This window comes from Bufo bufo, chromosome 3 (assembly GCF_905171765.1).
Source record: "Bufo bufo chromosome 3, aBufBuf1.1, whole genome shotgun sequence".
NCBI classification, from domain to species: Eukaryota; Metazoa; Chordata; class Amphibia; order Anura; family Bufonidae; genus Bufo; species Bufo bufo.
In genome coordinates this window covers 370,469,908-370,485,139 of record NC_053391.1, presented here as the reverse complement: position 1 = coordinate 370,485,139, position 15,232 = coordinate 370,469,908, and the positions used below count along the sequence as shown (strand labels likewise).

The window sequence follows — 15,232 nt, the reverse complement described above, 5'->3', positions numbered from 1 at the left end:
TACAGTTGTGTACTATCAATAAAATAAATAAAAGGAGCCTCAAAAAATGTGCTCAATAGTGAAGAACAGTATACATAAAAAAAATAACATCTCACAATGATGATATTTCTGAATGGGTAAACTGCTATAATACAGTTAATCAACTCACACACACTGAAAATCCAAGGAATTACCTCTACAATATTCATCTCTTCGCCTACTGTAGATACTGATCCAAAACCACTTGTCTTCTGGCAGTCAAGAGAGTCTGAGATCTCCTTTACCTTCTGCAAAAGAGTCTGCAGTTTGCTTTTGAGCTCATGATGCTCAGCACAGACTTTTCCCTTTAAATAAAGAACATAATGCTATTATATTAAAAGTATTTATAATATATATATATATATATATATATATATATATATATTTATATATATATATATATATATATATATATATTTATTTAAAAATATATATATATTAAAAGCAAAACAAAAGCTAGTTTGGACCAAATGCCGGAGCCCCATTTTTCAAATCTAACATGTCTCACTTTAATCTGGTAATAACTCTAGAACGCTTTGATTGATCCAAGCAATTCTAAAACTGTTTTCTAGTGACACATCATACCTCATGTTAGTGGTGAATTTGTGTTATGTTTTACCTTTATGTAAAAAAAAAAAATAATAAAAATAAATCACAAAATTGCAGAAAATTTAGAAAAATTTGCAATTTTCTAAATTTAAATTTCTCCGATTTTAAAACAAAGTTATTCCTTGCAAATAAAAAATATAAATAAAGTTTTATAAAATGTATTTATTTTTCCCCAATTAACTCATTCAAAAATAGAAGAAAAAATACATATTTGGTATCGCTGCATCCGTTATGGATGCAGCGATACCAAATATGTCTTTTTTCTTCTATAAAAATATCACATGACCTACTCCATCAGGTGAATGGTGTAAAAAACAAACAAAAAAACCCACCAAAACATCTCAGATCAAAGTGTCGTATATATACCCCAAAATGGTAGCAATAAAAACGTCATCTCATTCCACAAAAAACAAGTCCTCACACACCTCCCAAGACTACAGCCAGAAAATTAAAAAAAATATATAGCTCTAAGAAAATGGTAACACAAACAATTTTTTTCTAAAAATGTTCTTGTCTAAAAATAGACATTTGATATCGCCATGTCACGGATCTCTGTACTTGCTCATCTCTAGTGGTTTATATTATGTAAGCTCCTCAAAGTGACTTCAGAACTAAACTGGTCCTTAAAAAAGTTGATTTTGGAAATGTTCTTGAAAATTTCATGCTTCTAAAATTTTAAACCTTCTAATGTCTTAAAAAATGATGCCAACATAAAGTAGACATATGGTGAATATTAATAATCATTTCATGAGGTATTATCTGTATTAAAAGCAGAGAGATTCACATTTAAAAAAGGTTTGTGAATTTTTCCAAACTTTCGGTACCTTTTGAATATTTAATTTTTTTTATAAATAAAGGTAAAACATATTGACTCAAATTTACCATTAACATGATATACAATGTACAATGTGTCACGAGAAAACAATCTCAGAATGGTAAACATTCCAAAATTATTACCACAAAGTGACACGTGTCAGATATGCAAAATTAGGCTTGGTCAGGAATAGAGTTGCACCAGGTATCGAAGTATCGATACCCAACCAATACTTTTAGACTGGGATCGATGCGATACCAGGGTTTTACAATTTAATTCTACTAGGCTGCGCAGTAAAGTATCAGTTAGAGAACATGGTACGTGCCACTCTCAGCGCGCCATGTTCTCTTCAGCAGCACAGTGGAGAAGAAGGGAGTCCCTTCCTCCCCACTGTGCCGCCGCCACCAAGGAGAACATAGTACTGAGGAGGAGTGGAGGGGCTGTGCCCATTGGGTCACCAATGAATATAATTAACACATTAATTCAAGTGTAGGCTGCGGGTGCCGGCGGCAGCATCACATACCTCGCACTTGGCCTTAATTGACAGGATGCTACTGAAGCCTTGGCTACCATGGTAAGCTCCCTGCTGCTGTGTGCACAAAGTCCTGGGCAGCAGGGACAGTGAAAAGTCCTATTCACCCTCATAGATCTCTATTAGGGTGAATGGGACAAGGGTTCCAGACCCCTAAGGGGGCTAATAGTTAGTAAATAAAGTAAAAAAGAAATAAATTTGAAAAAAAAGTATCAAAATACTAAAAAGTTTAAATTGGCCCCATTTCCAATTTTACATATAAAATATATAAACAATAAAACATGTTACATATTGCAACGCCCAAAAAGTGCAAACTATTAAAAGATTAAAAAATATCTCCTATGTGATTCGCCACTTTTTAGTCACCTTGTCCCCCCCCCCAAAAAATAGGACTGTTCTATTATGGGCCAGACTCAGTGGCAGATTATAATAGGGGCGTTCAGGTCAGCAGCCCCGGGCCCGGCATTGCCCATCGCCCACCAGAACGCCCACATACTGCAGCGGGGCACAGGAGCGCATAGCTGATCACCTAGTAGGCCTGAGACCTATGTGCTAGTAAAAGCCTGGCGCAGGCTTGTGTGATGATGCAGGACAGGGCTTGATGTTCGCGTGCCTGCCTCACCATCCCGGACACAGATAAGTATTAGCTTTTAGTTTGTTTGTTTTTTTGTGTGTGAGCCAACTTTAGGGGGCAGAGGAGGACATATTACTGCAGGGACAGTGGGGGCAAATCATTACATGGGGGAAAATTACTTAATAGGGGGCAGTGTGGAGGCAAATTACTTAATGGGGGTTAGTGTGGGGGGGAATTACTATATGGGGTTAGTGTGGGGAAAATTACTATATGGGGGCAGTGTTGGGGACGTTGCTACTGGGGAGGCACTGTAGGGGCATTTCTATTACAGGGACATATTAGGGGACATTATTTTTGGGGACACTATACAGGCATTATTACCTGGAGCACAATATAGGGTGTTATTATTACTGGGGGCACTCTAGGAGACATTATAATTGCTGTAGACACTATAGGGACCTTTGGGATAATTTATCAAACGGGGTGTAAAGTAGAACTGGCTTAGTTGCCCATAGCAACCAATCATATCTCACCTTTCATTTTTGACAGCTCCTTTGGAAAATGAAAGGTGGAATCTGAATGGCTACTATGGACAACTAAGCCAGTTCTACTTTACACCAGTTTGATAAACGACCCCAATTATTTCTACTGGGGTCACTATTTTTTCATCAGTATAGTGCCTGGGACATGGGGGGGGGGGGGAGCACAACGGGCACAGTATTGGGAGTGGCAGCAGAACATTGTTGGGACACCAGGATGGGGAGGTTGATGGAAAAATTGGGAAATCTAACGTGTCTGTGTAACAAACTCTGCAGAGACGAGAAGCTGAAAGAATTTGTCATGGTGGTCTGGGTCAAACGGAGGAGAAGAGGAAAGAGAAGGTCTACATGACAGGAGATGTCACTGGATATAAAAGGGTATGTGGTGTTGTATTCTGCTATATATAGAGCTGGCTCACTGCTTGGACCTGCGTTTCATCTTCTCATCCAAGTCTTTTTATTATAATCATATGTATTTTAAATTTGGAAAATTTGTAACAGCCCAGATAAGAGTGATCCAAAGAAAATCTCTACCACGTCGCTATAGGATACTTGCGCTGCTAGTTCCAGAGGTGTAGTGGGACGTATTCACACAAAAGGCAATAGGATTGTGTTGGAACCGCGCTGCTGTTTTTAGACCAGCCCCCTTCCATAGTGCAAACTTCCAAATGGTAAGACACAAGACAACGATACTCCCGTTGTTTGTTCCACGAAACTCCAACAGCTTCTCTAGGGGGTATCAAAGATCACAACATGGTGTAATACCTCCGATGCATTCAGATAATAAAGGTTTATTATACTCACAAACACATTAAAATTGCCAGCATATCCTAAAATAAATCCACATCTCTGCCCGACCAGGGTTTCGCTCAAGGCTTTGTCAGGGGCGATGTCTAAAGTTGATCTGAGGTCGGTTCATTATAACCTTACCCTCCCCCAATCCCTAAACTCGCAGGGAGTATCCTCCCAGTTTGATAGAAACCTCCCTTAATACCAACACCGCCAGCTTCACATCTCCACCAAATAAATATATTTCCATCCACATATAAATAAATATCTAAAATTCATACATAAATCTTCCAATATAGCTACCCGTTCTATTTCCATATGATACGTGCACCTTATACATTCATAGACCCCACGTCATTGATCACATGCTAAAACCAACAAATGATCATACACATTTGATCCCCGTAATAGTAACCCGTCGCTTCATTCATTCATAAAATGATCACATGTGCAAACTAAGCATCACTGGTCACAAGAAACATGTGACCAGTGATGCTTAGTTTGCACATGTGATCATTTTATGAATGAATGAAGAGACGGGTTACTATTACGGGGATCAAATGTGTATGATCATTTGTTGGTTTTAGCATGTGATCAATGACGTGGGGTCTATGAATGTATAAGGTGCACGTATCATATGGAAATAGAACGGGTAGCTATATTGGAAGATTTATGTATGAATTTTAGATATTTATTTATTTATTTATTTATTTATATGTGGATAGAAATATATTTATTTGGTGGAGATGTGAAGCTGGCGGCGTTGGTATTAAGGGAGGTTTCTATCAATCAAACTGGGAGGATACTCCCTGCGAGTTTAGGGATTGGGGAGGGTAAGGTTATAATGAACCGACCTCAGATCAACTTTAGACATCGCCACTGACGAAGCCTTGAGCAAAACCCAGGTCGGGCAGAGATGTGGATTTATTTTAAAATACGCTGGCAATTTTAATGTGTTTGTGAGTATAATAAACCTTCATTATTTTATTAATGCATCGGAGGTATTACACTATGTTGTGATCTTTGATACCCCCTAGAGAAGCTGTTGGAGTTTCGTGGAACAAACAACGGGAGTATCGTTGTCTTGTGTCTTACCATTTGGAAGTTTGCACTAAGGGAGGAGGCCGGTCTAAAAACAGCAGCGCGGTTCCAACACAATCCTACAGATAACAGTGATAACTTTCTGTGTGCAGATAGAGCAGTAGATGTTCCCTGCAGTCCTATGTAACACTTCACATAACACAATAGTTTACTGTGTTATGTGGGGTGTTACATACGACTGCAGGCAACATCTATGACATCTGTAAGAGAGTTATGAGATTGTGGGGGGTCAGACTCCTGTTCCAGTGAGCGCCGCAGCCTCTTTGCTCTTTACCAAGCACAGCTCTGTCCATTTGATAGCACTGTGCTTGGTATTGCAGCTCAGCCCCAATCACTCAGATGGAACTGTGCTGCACCTAGACCATGTGACAGATGAATGTGATGTCATATGGCCTAGGAAGAGACTGTGGTGCTCATGAAGCACCGCAGCCTGTTCATGCAGAATATTTTTCTACCTAAAATGGAGGAAGGGGCCCGAGTTGGGTAGACAGCCCCGGGCCTATTATGCACTTAATCCGCCCCTGGCCGGATATTCCATAAAAATGGAGAATGCACGCGGCTTTTTTTGGCTTTTTTTTTTTTTTGCGTGGTATCGAATAGTATTGAGTATCACAATACATTTTTATGGTATCGAAATTGAATCAAAATTTTGGTATCGTGACAACCCTAGTCAGGAAGGGGGCAAATGGCCTGCTCTGGAAGTGGTTAACATTACCCATAGGTCTACTCTATGTTGGCATCATTTTGTAAATTTTATTTTAAAAAATTAGGATGTTAGAATGTTTTGAATTTTGGAAGCAATTTTTTACATTTTCAAGAACATTTTCAAAACTGTATTTTTAAAGGACCAATTCAGTTCTGAGGAGACTTAAAAGGGATTCTGTCACCAAGCTTTGGGCTATAGAGATGCGGACATGCACGGCTAGATAGCCGCTAGCATGTCCGCAATATACCTGTCCTATAGGGCTGTGTGCTTTTATTTTCTTTAAAAAAGGATTTTAGAGATATGTAAATTTGTCTTGTAGGTGCCCAAGGGGCTATATGAACCTTCCTCGTGCCTAGCCCGTCTGTGAAGGAGCCCACCACCGCCTATGTCCTCCGAATCTCCTCCTTTCATCACTGATAGATTGCCGTAATCTCGCTATGCGCGAGCTCGCGCATGCGCAGTGCCGGTAGTGTTCCTTCCCTGTGCTGGCATCAGCCTCAGGGAAAGAACTGCGCATGCGCGAGCTCGCGCATTGCGAGATTACGGCAATCTATCGTTGATGAAAGGAGGAGATTTTTTTAAAGAAAATAAAAGCACACAGCCCTATAGGACAGGTATATTGCGGACATGCTAGCGGCGATCTAGCCGTGCATGTCCGCATCTCTATAGCCCAAAACTTGGTGACAGAATCCCTTTAAGAGGCTTACATATTCCCATTTTAGAAATTACAGCCCTCAAACTATTCAAAACTGATTTTACAAACTTTGTTATCATGTGTTCCATGGGAATTAAAGCAAAATGGAGGTGAAATTTCTTTTTTTTTGTGTGCAGATTTTCCATTTGAATACATTTTTCCAGTAGCACAGAAAGGCATAACAGCAAAACAAAACCTCAATATTTATTATGCTGATTCACCCCATATGTGGTTGTATATCTCTTCATGGGCACACGGCAGGGCTCAGAAGGAAAGGAGCACAATATTGTTTTTGGAGGGCAGATTTTGCTGGAATGGTTTTCAGATGCCATGTTACATTTGAGACCCTGAGGTACCCCTAGAAAGAAAACCCCAAAGTGACCCCATATTGGAAACTTCATGCCTAAAGGAATTGATTAAGGGGTGAATTCAATGCTTTGACCACACAAGCATTTTATAGAATTTAGAAACACTTGGCTGTGAAAAATAAAAATTAAATTTTAGGGGCCATAACTTTTTGATTTTTGTTATTGACTGAGCTGTGTAAGGATTTGTTTGTTGCAGGACAAGCTGTAGTTATTTTTTTGGTACCATTTTGGAGTACAAATGACTTTTTGATCGTTTTTTTATACAATTTTTTAGGAGGTATAGTGGGGTAGCTGGGCGTATACCCATGGTGCTGTGTCCCCCAATGACATTAATAAGAAAATTAAAATTCTCGCAATGTTTTTAATTTTTTATGGGGTTCCTCATGTGGTATATATGATATAAGAATTTTATTCTGTGGGTTGATACTGTTATGGCAGTACCAAATTTATATAGTTTTTTATGTTTTACTACTTTTTCAGCATAAAATCACTTTTGAATTAAAAATAAAATGATATTTTGCATCACCATATACTAAAATCCATAACATTTTTATTTTTGTACTAATGTAGCTGTGTGAGGGCTTGTTTTTTGCAGGACAGTCTATAGTTTTTACAGGTATAATTTTTTATTACTTTTTTTAAAAAAATTGGGAGGTGAAAAAAACTGCAATTCCATCATAGTTTTTTTTATGTATTTTTATGAGGGCGCTGACAACGCAGGATTTGTACCATGACCCTTTTATAGATCTGGTCATTATGGACGCGGCGATACCAATTACGTGTAGTTTAGTTTATTTTTTCAATCACTTATAAATGAACTAATACAGGATTTATATATATATATATATATATATATATATATATATATATATATATATATATATATATATATATATATTACACTTTTTTTTGTCAGATCCATTTGGATTTTGAAGATCCAAAACAGTGCATTGCAATAGTCATCTATTGCAATGCACTGTCCTGTCAGTTTTATTCTGACATTAAGCCTGATCAGACCCTCAGGGTATGATCAGGCTTAGATACATGGCAAGTCTGGATGCCTTTGTAAGGCGTCCAGTTGCTGTGGTAATCCATCAGGCTGCTGCAGCCATTGCAACGCAGCACCCTGATGGGGGAGAGAGGGAGCCCTCTCCCTCTATTACCCCCACAGATGCCGCTGGTGGCGGCAGTTAAACGTCCGAAATCGGTGCCAGCACCGATTTCAGCTATATGTTACAGCTGACACACTCTGCTGATGGCAGCGGCTCCGTTCCTGAGCAACTGTCATCACAGCAGGGACAAAAGAGAAGGCTGCAGAGGACATCTGGGGGACAATAGGGGCACCGAGACACAGAGGTGGTCTTGCCGGATTTTCAGACTCTGATCTCCACTGTCGCGCTCTGAATGGCTGGTCTACACAGACTAATGAATAAGAGCAATTGCCGCCAAGGGACCACTCTGATTGGTCCCTTGCCGACTTCTCTGGTGTCTCCGCTCTCCAGGAGAGTGGAGACTCTGGGGCTGTGACACTTTGTAGTGTCCCAGCCCATGTTAGCTATTTGGACGTAAGTACTGTATACGTCCCGATTGCCTTAAATTGCAAGCAACCTAGACATAAAGTTACGTCCAAATGCATGAAGGAGCTAAAAGGGCTTGTCCAAGGGTTACATTTTTTTTTCTCAAATTCCAAAGCCGCACCTCACAGGACATGCGAAGGGAACTATACTTTACCCGCTGCCTGAACCTCAATTCTAAGTTTGTGGGTCCCAAGATGTCTTCGCATCACTGCTGGGTTATGTGCTGCTTGGGGACACATTATCACAGAGACCAGCCATTGGATGCAGTGGCCCACATAACTCTGTTCATGCATGAAGTGTACATACGGGAATCGGAAGTCAAGTACAGACAACCTGGGACCCACAGAGCTGCAACCAAGCAGTGGGGACCAGGTAGAAATAGTTCCCTTAACAGATGCCGCTTTTGGGGGTGGGGTGGAATTTAAAACAAGAAAAAGATTTAAAACCTCACTGTATAGATATCATAGGCAATACTACATCATAAAATCGTGCACTGTCAGTGGGTCCACGGTCACTACTAATACTGACCTTTTCAAGCTCAAACACATCCTGGAGCTGTTTAACCCGAGACTCTGAAATCCCTCTGACGGAATTAAGAGATTTCTCCAAGTTCTTGGCATCTTTTTCTAAAGCCCGCAGGAGCTGAGATGGCACGTGAGGAGGCTGTTCGGATACAATCAACTTCACAAAGTCAAGCTCCTTCGCTACATGAGATTCCAAATTCTTCAGTTCCTGGTCTAGCACCTTAAGAAAGTAATGATAATATAATCTTTGTATCAGAAAAATAATCATCAATGTATTTAATCAAACTTCAGCAAGGATTTGAATAAAAAAGGATAACACAATAAAAGGTTACTGATCCCGAGACTGACTGCACTAAATGTGACTGTTCGGCATTATGGAAACTCAGATTAACCCCATTACTGGGGCACATGTATCATGACTAACCAAATACTGCAACTAGACCCAAACTGTAGCTTTAATAATCGGGGAGCAGTTCACACTTAAAAGGGGTTCTCCACAAGTCATTAAATAAAATTACTGAAAACAATTAAAGGGGTTTTCCGAGATTTTCATACTGATGACCTATCCTCAGAGTATGTCATCAGCTGTTTGAGAAGCCCGTGGCCTTTTCTCAGGTTTTCCTAGGCCAGTGATGACACGTTCATGTGTTGCATGGCCTAGAAGCAGCTCAGAACATTCATGTGAATGGGGCTGAGCGGTGATACCAAGCACAGCCACTAAAAAATAGACAGCTATGTGCTTAAAGGGATTCTGTCACCAGGTTTCACCCCTGTCAGCTAAAAATATGCTGATGTTCAGAGCGTCTTCACGATTCCTAATGTGGGCTTATAAATGTCATCTGTGGGCTTATTTAGCTAAAAAACAGCTTTTACTAACCTGTCAGTCAAACAAATAAGGTGCTGTTAATGGGGATGTTAATAGATGCAAGGTGCCGGCCGCACCTGCCGCCGTTCGTGCCCAGCGCCGCCTTTCCGGACTTCTGTGCCGCCTCCTAATCCTCTGTGCCGCCTCTCGCTCTCCCTCCCTCCCCCCTCCTCCTGCTGTAAGATCTCGCGCATACAGGGGTTGAGCAAAGTGCCGACGCATGCGCACTTCGCTGTAAGAAGCCAAATGGAGAAGTCCGCACGGGCGCATCAGGCAGAGCCCTGGTGACAGAATCCCTTTAATGAGCACAGAGAAGGCTGCAGTGCGCACAGGAGCGTTCTCAAAACAGCTGTTCGCCAGGGGTCTCAGGTGTTGGACCAGCACCGATCAGATACTGATGACCTACCAGAGGATAGGTCATCAGTAGTAAAATCCTGGAAAACCCTTTTAAAAAATTACTTTATTATAAATATTTTCCCAAATACCTTTGATTAGTTATAATGGCTCGTTTTGTTTAGGGAGCAATTATTAAAGAGAAAAAAAATGGCTGCTGTCCTATTAGTATACACAAAACCTATCCTAATCACAAATAAAGGACGAGTTACTTCACAACACTGAGCTAAAGAGCGGTCTCATCCTCTCTGCTCTGCCTGTCGGGGATTATGATCTGGAAAAGTTTTATATGCTCTTCAAATGAAACTCTGTAGGAATGGAGTTCATGAGGAGACAAAGTACAAAGAGGAGGATGGGGAAGTGGCTAATGAGCAACAGCACTTGTATGCAGTCAGCTACATTACCAAAGCCCCACATTACCAGTCTGTCCTTTATTTACTTGAGATAGGTTCAAGTGATAGCTGCATATACTTGCAGCTTTCACTACTGAAATTATTCTAAAGGCTGTAACACTTAAAGGGGTTGTCCGGGTTCAGAGCTGAACCTGGACATACCCATAATTTCACCCAGGCAGCCCCCCCTGACTTGAGCATCGGAGCAGTTCATGCTCCGATGCTCTCCTTTGCCCTGCGTTAAATCGCGCAGGGCAAGGGCTTTTTTGTTTACAATACCACACTGCCGGGCGGAGGCTTCTGCCCGGCAGTGTGCTCGGTGACGTCACCGGCTGTGATGAGCGTGCTTTAGTGTTGCCCTAGCTGTTTTGCTGTTTTAGGGCAGCCCTATGGAGAGCCCGGTACGTCACCGGATCTCCAAAAAATGCCTTTGTCCTGCGCCAAAGGAGAGCATGGGGCTGTTTGGGTGAAAATGGAGGTATGTCCGGGTTCAGAGCTGAACCCGGACAACCCCTTTAATGTAACTCAGCTAGCAATACGGATAATGTTTAATAATTTAGATTGGCAGCTTTCAAACACACCTGGATCACATATCTAGCTTATATACAATCAGATTCTGTCTGCCTGTATAACTGTACATAGTTCCAGGGGGAGGGTATGGGCTTCTGTGTACAGTCGTGGCCAAAAGTTTTGAGAATTACATAAATATTGGAAAAGTTGCTGCTTAAGTTTTTATAATAGCAATTTGCATATACTCCAGAATGTTATGAAGAGTGATCAGATGAATTGCATAGTCCTTCTTTGCCATGAAAATTAACTTAATCCCAAATAAACCTTTCCACTGCATTTCATTGCTGTCATTAAAGGACCTGCTGAGATCATTTCAGTAATCGTCTTGTTAACTCAGGTGAGAATGTTGACGAGCACAAGGCTGGAGATCATTATGTCAGGCTGATTGGGTTAAAATGGCAGACTTGACATGTTAAAAGGAGGGTGATGCTTGAAATCATTGTTCTTCCATTGTTAACCATGGTGACCTGCAAAGAAACGCGTGCCGCCATCATTGCGTTGCATAAAAATGGCTTCACAGGCAAGGATATTGTGGCTACTAAGATTGCACCTCAATCAACAATTTATAGGATCATCAAGAACTTCAAGGAAAGAGGTTCAATTCTTGTTAAGAAGGCTTCAGGGCATCCAAGAAAGTCCAGCAAGCGCCAGGATCGTCTCCTAAAGAAGATTCAGCTGCGGGATCGGAGTGCCACCAGTGCAGAGCTTGCTCAGGAATGGCAGCAGGCAGGTGTGAGCGCATCTGCACGCACAGTGAGGCGAAGACTTTTGGAAGATGGCCTGGTGTCAAGAAGGGCAGCAAAGAAGCCACTTCTCTCCAAAAAAAATATCAGGGACAGATTGATCTTCTGCAGAAAGTATGGTGAATGGACTGCTGAGGACTGGGGCAAAGTCATATTCTCCGATGAAGCCTCTTTCCAATTGTTTGGGGCATCTGGAAAAAGGCTTGTCCGGAGAAGAAAAGATGAGCGCTACCATCAGTCCTGTGTTATGCCAACAGTAAAGCATCCTGAGACCATTCATGTGTGGGGTTGCTTCTCATCCAAGGAAGTGGGCTCACTCACAATTTTGCCCAAAAACACAGCCATGAATAAAGAATGGTACCAAAACACCCTCCAACAGCAACTTCTTCCAACAATCCAACAACAGTTTGGTGAAAAACAACGCATTTTCCAGCACGATGGAGCACCGTGCCATAAGGCAAAAGTGATAACTAAGTGGCTCGGGGACCAAAACGTTGACATTTTGGGTCCATGGCCTTGAAACTCCCCAGATCTTAATCCCTTTGAGAACTTGTGGTCAATCCTCAAGAGGCGGGGGAACAAACAAAAACCCACTAATTCTGACAAACTCCAAGAAGTGATTATGAAAGAATGGGTTGCTATCAGTCAGGAATTGGCCCAGAAGTTGGTTGAGAGCATGCCCAGTCGAATTGCAGAGGTCCTGAAAAAGAAGGGCCAACACTGCAAATACTGACTCTTTTTATTATATTTCACTACATCACAGAAACAACTGAAACAAAGATCTAAAAGCAGTTTAGCAGCAAACTTTGTGAAAACTAATATTTTTGTCATTCTCAAAACTTTTGGCCACGACTGTATGTTATCTATCCCTCTCCTTCCATCAATCAGAAAGCATAATTTGATTGTCATTTCCTCCCCCAGAAAAACAAGATTTTTGTGAACTCACCTGTAAAATTTCTCTCTCGCTTTATTCATTGGGGGAAACATGACAATGGGTATAGCTTGCTGCTGCCACTAGGAGGCGACACTAGGCTGAATACTGATAGCTCCTCCCCTGCAGGCTATACCCCCTCCAGCCTGGAGAGATCAGATCAGTTTATGCTCCAGCAGTAGGAGAAGCAGAATTAAACTGAAAACCAACAGGAACTGCACACTGTCATAAGACTGAACCAAAAACAATGTCCCAACTGGCAAAACATTGACCCCACTTGCCGTACAAAGAACATTGGGTGGGTGCTTTGTCCCCCCAATGAATAAAGCGAGAAAGAGATTTTACAGGTGAGTTCACAAAAATCTTGTTTTCTCGCTCATATCATTGGGGGACACAGGAACATGGGACATCCTAAAAGAAGTCCCCGGGGAGGGAAAAACAAATCCCTCGAAACGAGCTCCCTCATGGAAGTCGCTACACTGCGGCCTGCAAAACTCTGCGGCCGAAAGCAGCATCCGCCGAGGCTAAAGAATGCACTCAGTAAAAGTTTGTGAAGGTGTGTAGGGAGGACAAAGTTGCCGCCTTACACAACTGAGACGCAAAAGCGTGGTGGAGGTGAGCCCAAGAAGCCCCGACCGCTTTGGTAGAGTGAGCCGTGATCCCGGGTGGAGGCACCTTGTCCCTGGAGCGATAGGCCTCGGCAATGGCCGTCCGAATCCACTGGGCAATCGTCACTTTGGAAGCAGCCAAACCTCTACGAGGACCTTCCGATATCACAAACAAAGCATCCGTGCGCCTAAAAGGGGCCACAGACAGGTATATCTTCAAAGCCCACACCACATCCAGAGCAACCTCCCGTGGATGAGAAGGCTTAGGGCAAAACGAGGGTAGAACAATGTCCTCGTTAACGTGAAATGCGGAAACTACCATTGGTAGAAAAGATGGCCACCTTGTCCTGATGGAACACCAAGAAGAGCTCCTTGCATGAAAGAGCCGCCAGTTCCGAAACCCTTCTAATAGATGTAATGGCCACCAAAAACGCCACTTTCCAGGAAAGCAAATGAAGGGAGACCTCTCTGGAATTGGAGCGGGCTGGAGCGAACCCAGAACCAGGTTCAGGTCCCAAGAGTGCAACGGCGGCCGATAGGGAGGCATGGTGTGAGCTACCCCTTGTACAAAGGTCTTGATCGGACCTAAGACGGCCAGTGTACGCTGGAAAAATGGATAGGGCTGAGACCTGCCCTTTCAGGGAGCTAAGAGCCATACCCAGTTCCAATCCGGACTTAAGAAACGCCAGTACCGTAGGAAGGGAGAACCTCCAGGGAGGAAGACCGCGTTCATCACTGAAGCGGAGGAAGGACTTCCAGGTCCGATAGTAAATCCTGGAAGAGGAGGGCTTTCTGGCTCTAATCATAGTTTGAATGACCGCATCAGAAAAACCCCTCTGTTTCAACAGAAAGGTTTCAACAGCCACGCCGTTAAACGCAGCGTATCTAAACTCTGATGGAAGACTGGGCCCTGGTAGAGCAGGTCGGCTCTGAGCGGAAGAGGCCACGGAGCAACCCCCAGAAGAAGAATGAGCTCTGAGTACCAAGCTCATCGAAGCCAGTCTGGGGCGATCAGGATTGTCTGGATGCCCTCCATCCTGATTCTGTGCAGGATCCGAGGCAGGAGTGGTAAGGGTGGGAACACGTAAATGAACGAGAAGCTGTCCCATGGTGCCACGAGAGAGTCTACGTCGTACGCCGCTGGATCTCTTGCGCGAGACAAGAAGCACGAAGCTTGCGATTGAGTCTGGACGCCATCAAGTCCACTTCCGGTCATCCCCACCGGAGACAGAGAGCCTTAAACACCTCCGGAAGGAGAAACCAATCCCCCGGGTCCACCATTGTCCGGCTGAGAAAGTCTGCCGTCAAATTGTCCACTCCTGGAATGTAGACTGCTGAAATCACTGGGGAACATGGGATTCCGCCCACTGTAGAATCTTCGCAGACTTCTGCATCACCGTAAAGCTGTGAGTCCCGTCCCCCCTCCTTGGTGGTTGATATAAGCGTGGCATTGTCTGATTGTACTCTGATCGGACGACCCTGCAGAAGGGGAGTCCAATGGTGAAGGGAGAGATAGAAGGCCCGGAGTTCCAAGATGTTGATAGGAAGTTTGGACTCCGATGGAGACCAAACGCCCTGGACCATCCGTGTGGCGAAGACCCCGTTCCAACCGTGGAGGCTGGCGTCGGTTGTAATGATTGTCCATGTCACTGGAAGGAAGGATTTCCCCGTAGTCAGGTGCGCAGTCGCGGTCCACCAACCAAGAGCCACATGTGCTTGCCGATGCAGACGAATCCTGCGATCCAGAGAGTCCGGAGATTTGTCCCAGGATGACAAAATGGCCCGCTGAAAACACATGGTGTGAAATTGAGCCAAAACGTATGGCCTCGAAGGAGGCCACCATCATGCCCAGCACCAGCATACAATTGTGGATGGACGTACTACG

General features: G+C 43.0%; 1 protein-coding gene across 22 annotated transcripts in view; it reads right to left on the bottom strand.

Annotated features, from left to right (window-relative positions):
• Window positions 1-15,232, bottom strand: part of MACF1 (microtubule actin crosslinking factor 1) — a 284,153-nt gene that overhangs the window by 139,734 nt on the left and 129,187 nt on the right. For 18 of the 22 annotated variants that reach the window (XM_040424601.1, XM_040424622.1, XM_040424624.1 and 15 more), the window contains 2 exons: window positions 8,850-9,065; window positions 174-323 (listed from right to left, as the gene is read on the bottom strand). The exons of the other annotated variants lie outside the window; for them this stretch is intronic. In XM_040424601.1, coding sequence (XP_040280535.1) covers window positions 174-323; window positions 8,850-9,065 — 366 coding nt within the window. The remainder of the gene's footprint in view (window positions 1-173; window positions 324-8,849; window positions 9,066-15,232) is intronic. 22 annotated transcript variants of the gene reach the window in all.